The 6,000-nt window shown below is 50.7% G+C and overlaps 1 protein-coding gene across 2 annotated transcripts in view; it reads left to right on the forward strand.

Annotated features, from left to right (window-relative positions):
- LOC144486743 (pleckstrin homology domain-containing family O member 1-like) overlaps positions 1-6,000 on the forward strand; it is a 111,660-nt gene that overhangs the window by 33,416 nt on the left and 72,244 nt on the right. For both annotated transcript variants that reach the window (XR_013496334.1, XM_078204772.1), the window contains exon 4: positions 182-286. Coding sequence is in view for 1 of the 2 variants with exons in the window: in XM_078204772.1 (XP_078060898.1) it covers positions 182-286 (105 nt within the window). In the remaining variant the exon portion in view is untranslated. The remainder of the gene's footprint in view (positions 1-181; positions 287-6,000) is intronic.

A 6,000-nucleotide genomic window follows, 5' to 3' on the forward strand; every position in this document is an offset into this window, starting at 1 on the left:
CAGTTTCAATAATACTTGAATAAATATCTGTCGAGTTCCACATCCCCCGAGGCTGCGACATGTTGTTAGTGGTCGGCAGTGAGTCTTGTTAGGATTCGACACTTTGTTACTTGCATTGCTATGGTATTAAAGCCATCACCACATTACTCACTCAGTGTCCCGACGCATCTCCCTCCTCCAGGTCCCAAACCTGGTCTTCCTGGCAGTCAGTCCTGAGGAGAAGGAATCCTGGATTAATGTTCTGAGCACCGCACTCAGCCGGGCAAAAAACCGCGTCTTCGATGAGGTAACAGCTCACCTTGTAGTTTCGCAAATGAGGGCTTTGCGGGGAATAGGAATTCAGCACTAACTTAAAATGATGCAAGTGTGCAGGGATTTTACTCTGAGTCTAACCCATGCTGCGCTCATGGGGACAGTGTAGAGGGAGCTTTACTCTGTATCTAACCCCGTGCTGTACCTGTCCTGGGAGTGTTTGATGGGGACAGTGTAGAGGGAGCTTTACTCTGTATCTAACCCCGTGCTGTACCTGTCCTGGGAGTGTTTGATGGGGGACAGTGTAGAGGGAGCTTTACTCTGTATCTAACCCCATGCTGTACCTGTCCTGGGAGTATTTGATGGGGGACAGTGTAGAGGGAGCTTTACTCTGTATCTAACCCCATGCTGTACCTGTCCTGGGAGTGTTTGATGGGGGACAGTGTAAAGGGAGCTTTACTCTGTATCTAACCCCGTGCTGTACCTGTCCTGGGAGTGTTTGATGGTGCTCAGTGTAGAGGGAGCTTTACTCTGTATCTAACCCTGTGCTGTACCTGTCCTGGGAGTTTTTGATGGGGGACAGTGTAGAGGGAGCTTTACTCTGTATCTAACCCCGTGCTGTACCTGTCCTGGGAGTGTTTGATGGGGGACAGTGTAGAGGGAGATTTACTCTGTATCGAACCCCAGGCTCTCCCTGTCCTGGGAGTGTTTGATGGGGGACAGTGTAGAGGGAGCTTTACTCTGTATCTAACCCCGAGCTGTACCTGTCTTGGGAGTGTTTGATGGGGACAGTGTAGAGGGAGCTTTACTCTGTATCTAACCCCGTGCTGTACCTGTCCTGGGAGTGTTTGATGGGGACAGGGTAGAGGGAGCTTTACTCTGTATCTAACCCCGTGCTGTACCTGTCCTGGGAGTGTTTGATGGAGACAGTGTAGAGGGAGCTTTACTCTGTATCTAACCCCGTGCTGTACCTGTCCTGGGAGTGTTTGATGGAGGACAGTGTAGAGGGAGCTTTACTCTGTATCTAACCCCGTGCTGTACCTGTCCTGGGAGTGTTTGATGGGGACAGTGTAGAGGAAGCTTTACTCTGTATCTAGCCCCGTGCTGTACCTGTCCTGGGAGTGTTTGATGGGGGACAGTGTAGAGGGAGCTTTACTCTGTATCTAACCCCGTGCTGTACCTGTCCTGGGAGTGTTTGATGGGGACAGTGTCGAGGGAGCTTTACTCTGTATCTAACCCCGTGCTGCACCTGTCCTGGGAGTGTTTGATGGGGACAGTATAGAGGGAGCTTTACTCTGTATCTAACCCCGTGCTGTACCTGTCCTGGGAGTGTTTGATGGGGACAGGGTAGAGGGAGCTTTACTCTGTATCTAACCCCGTGCTGTACCTGTCCTGGGAGTGTTTGATGGGGGACAGTGTAGAGGAAGCTTTACTCTGTATCTAACCCCGTGCTGTACCTGTCCTGGGAGTGTTTGATGGGGGACAGTGTAGAGGGAGATTTACTCTGTATCGAACCCCAGGCTCTCCCTGTCCTGGGAGTGTTTGATGGGGACAGGGTAGAGGGAGCTTTACTCTGTATCTAACCCCGTGCTGTACCTGTCCTGGGAGTGTTTGATGGGGGACAGTGTAGAGGAAGCTTTACTCTGTATCTAACCCCGTGCTGTACCTGTCCTGGGAGTGTTTGATGGGGGACAGTGTAGAGGGAGATTTACTCTGTATCGAACCCCAGGCTCTCCCTGTCCTGGGAATGTTTGATGGGGGACAGTGTAGAGGGAGCTTTACTCTGTATCTAACCCCGTGCTGTACCTGTCCTGGGAGTGTTTGATGGGGACAGTGTAGAGGGAGCTTTACTCTGTTTCTAACCCTGTGCTGTACCTGTCGTGGGAGTGTTTGATGGGGGACAGTGTAGAGGGAGCTTTACTCTGTATCTAACCCCGTGCTGTACCTGTCCTGGGAGTGTTTGATGGGGACAGTGTAGAGGGAGCTTTACTCTGTATCTAACCCCGTGCTGTACCTGTCCTGGGAGTGTTTGATGGGGGACAGTGTAGAGGGAGCTTTACTCTGTATCTAACCCCATGCTGTACCTGTCCTGGGAGTATTTGATGGGGGACAGTGTAGAGGGAGCTTTACTCTGTATCTAACCCCATGCTGTACCTGTCCTGGGAGTGTTTGATGGGGGACAGTGTAAAGGGAGCTTTACTCTGTATCTAACCCCGTGCTGTACCTGTCCTGGGAGTGTTTGATGGTGCTCAGTGTAGAGGGAGCTTTACTCTGTATCTAACCCTGTGCTGTACCTGTCCTGGGAGTTTTTGATGGGGGACAGTGTAGAGGGAGATTTACTCTGTATCTAACCCCGTGCTGTAGCTGTCCTGGGAGTGTTTGATGGGGGACAGTGTAGAGGGAGATTTACTCTGTATCGAACCCCAGGCTCTCCCTGTCCTGGGAGTGTTTGATGGGGGACAGTGTAGAGGGAGCTTTACTCTGTATCTAACCCCGAGCTGTACCTGTCTTGGGAGTGTTTGATGGGGACAGTGTAGAGGGAGCTTTACTCTGTATCTAACCCCGTGCTGTACCTGTCCTGGGAGTGTTTGATGGGGACAGGGTAGAGGGAGCTTTACTCTGTATCTAACCCCGTGCTGTACCTGTCCTGGGAGTGTTTGATGGAGACAGTGTAGAGGGAGCTTTACTCTGTATCTAACCCCGTGCTGTACCTGTCCTGGGAGTGTTTGATGGAGGACAGTGTAGAGGGAGCTTTACTCTGTATCTAACCCCGTGCTGTACCTGTCCTGGGAGTGTTTGATGGGGACAGTGTAGAGGAAGCTTTACTCTGTATCTAGCCCCGTGCTGTACCTGTCCTGGGAGTGTTTGATGGGGGACAGTGTAGAGGGAGCTTTACTCTGTATCTAACCCCGTGCTGTACCTGTCCTGGGAGTGTTTGATGGGGACAGTGTCGAGGGAGCTTTACTCTGTATCTAACCCCGTGCTGCACCTGTCCTGGGAGTGTTTGATGGGGACAGTATAGAGGGAGCTTTACTCTGTATCTAACCCCGTGCTGTACCTGTCCTGGGAGTGTTTGATGGGGACAGGGTAGAGGGAGCTTTACTCTGTATCTAACCCCGTGCTGTACCTGTCCTGGGAGTGTTTGATGGGGGACAGTGTAGAGGAAGCTTTACTCTGTATCTAACCCCGTGCTGTACCTGTCCTGGGAGTGTTTGATGGGGGACAGTGTAGAGGGAGATTTACTCTGTATCGAACCCCAGGCTCTCCCTGTCCTGGGAGTGTTTGATGGGGACAGGGTAGAGGGAGCTTTACTCTGTATCTAACCCCGTGCTGTACCTGTCCTGGGAGTGTTTGATGGGGGACAGTGTAGAGGAAGCTTTACTCTGTATCTAACCCCGTGCTGTACCTGTCCTGGGAGTGTTTGATGGGGGACAGTGTAGAGGGAGATTTACTCTGTATCGAACCCCAGGCTCTCCCTGTCCTGGGAATGTTTGATGGGGGACAGTGTAGAGGGAGCTTTACTCTGTATCTAACCCCGTGCTGTACCTGTCCTGGGAGTGTTTGATGGGGACAGTGTAGAGGGAGCTTTACTCTGTTTCTAACCCTGTGCTGTACCTGTCGTGGGAGTGTTTGATGGGGGACAGTGTAGAGGGAGCTTTACTCTGTATCTAACCCCGTGCTGTACCTGTCCTGGGAGTGTTTGATGGGGACAGTGTAGAGGGAGCTTTACTCTGTATCTAACCCCGTGCTGTACCTGTCCTGGGAGTGTTTGATGGTGCTCAGTGTAGAGGGAGCTTTACTCTGTATCTAACCCCGTGCTGTACCTGTCCTGGGAGTTTTTGATGGGGGACAGTGTAGATGGAGCTTTACTCTGTATCTAACCCCGTGCTGTACCTTTCCTGAGAGTGTTTGATGGGGGGACAGTGTAGAGGGAGCTTTACTCTGTATCTAACCCCGTGCTGTACCTGTCCTGGGAGTGTTTGATGGGGGACAGTGTAGAGGGAGCTTTACTCTGTATCTAACCCCGTGCTGTACCTGTTCTGGGAGTGTTTGATGGGGGACAGTGTAGAGGGAGATTTACTCTGTATCTAACCCCGTGCTGTACCTGTCCTGGGAGTGTTTGATGGGGACAGTGTAGAGGGAGCTTTACTCTGTATCTAACCCCGTGCTGTACCTGTCCTGGGAGTGTTTGATGGGGGACAGTGTAGAGGGAGATTTACTCTGTATCTAACCCCGTGCTGTACCTGTCCTGGGAGTGTTTGATGGGGACAGTGTCGAGGGAGCTTTACTCTGTATCTAACCCCGTGCTGCACCTGTCCTGGGAGTGTTTGATGGGGACAGTATAGAGGGAGCTTTACTCTGTATCTAACCCCGTGCTGTACCTGTCCTGGGAGTGTTTGATGGGGACAGGGTAGAGGGAGCTTTACTCTGTATCTAACCCCGTGCTGTACCTGTCCTGGGAGTGTTTGATGGGGGACAGTGTAGAGGGAGATTTACTCTGTATCTAACCCCGTGCTGTACCTGTCCTGGGAGTGTTTGATGGGGGACAGTGTAGAGGGAGCTTTACTCTGTATCTAACCCCGTGCTGTACCTGTCCTGGGAGTGTTTGATGGGAGATGTTAATAAAGTTTGGTATGTGGAGGTGGAGGAGTAGCATTGTTAATCAAGGATAGTTTAACGGCTGCGGAAAGGCATTTCGAGGGGGATCTGCACACTGAGGTAATATGGGCTGAGGTTAGAAATAGGAAAGGAGCGGTCACGTTGTTAGGAGTTTACTATAGGCCCCCAAATAGTAATAGAGATGTGGAGGAAGAAATTGCTAAGCAGATTATGGATATGTGTGGGGGTCACAGGGTAGTTGTCATGAGGGACTTTAACTTTCCAAATATTGATTGGAACCTTTGTAGGTCAAATAGTTCGGATGGGGCAGTTTTTGTGCAGTGTGTGCAGGAGGGTTTCCTGACACAATATGTGGATAGGCCGACAAGAGGTGAGGCCACATTGGATTTGGTACTGGGAAATGAACCGGGCCAAGTGTTAGATTTGGTTGTGGGAGAGCACTTTGGAGATAGTGACCACAATTCGGTGTCTTTTGTTATTGCAATGGAGAGGGATAGGGCCGTACGGCAGGGCAAGGTTTACAATTGGGAGAGAGGTAATTATGATGCGATTAGGCAAGAATTAGGGGGCATAAGTTGGGAACAGAAACTGTCAGGGAAAGGCACTAATGAAAAGTGGAACTTTTTCAAGGAACAAATACTGGGTGTCCTTGATAGGTATGTCCCTGTCAGGCAGGGAGGAAATGGCCGAGTGAGGGAACCATGGTTCACGAAAGAGGTGGAATGTCTTGTGAAAAGGAAGAGGGAAGCTTATGTAGGGATGAGGAAACAAGGTTCAGATGGCTCGATTGAGGGTTACAAGTTAGCAAGGAACGAGCTGAAAAAGGGGCTTAGGAGAGCTAGGAGGGGACATGAGAAGTCCTTGGCGGGCCGGATCAAGGAAAACCCCAAGGCTTTTTACTCTTATGTGAGGAATAAAAGAATGACCAGGGTGAGGCTAGGGCCAGTCAAGGACAGTAGTGGGAACTTGTGTATGGAGTCAGTAGAGATAGGCGAGGTGATGAATGAATACTTTTCTTCAGTGTTCACCAAGGAGAGGGGCCATGTTTTTGAGGAAGAGAAGGTGTTTCAGGCTAATAGGCTGGAGGAAATAGATGTTCGGAGGGAGGATGTCCTGGCAGTTTTGAAT

This window comes from Mustelus asterias, unplaced genomic scaffold, assembly GCF_964213995.1.
Source record: "Mustelus asterias unplaced genomic scaffold, sMusAst1.hap1.1 HAP1_SCAFFOLD_443, whole genome shotgun sequence".
NCBI lineage: Eukaryota > Metazoa > Chordata > Chondrichthyes > Carcharhiniformes > Triakidae > Mustelus > Mustelus asterias.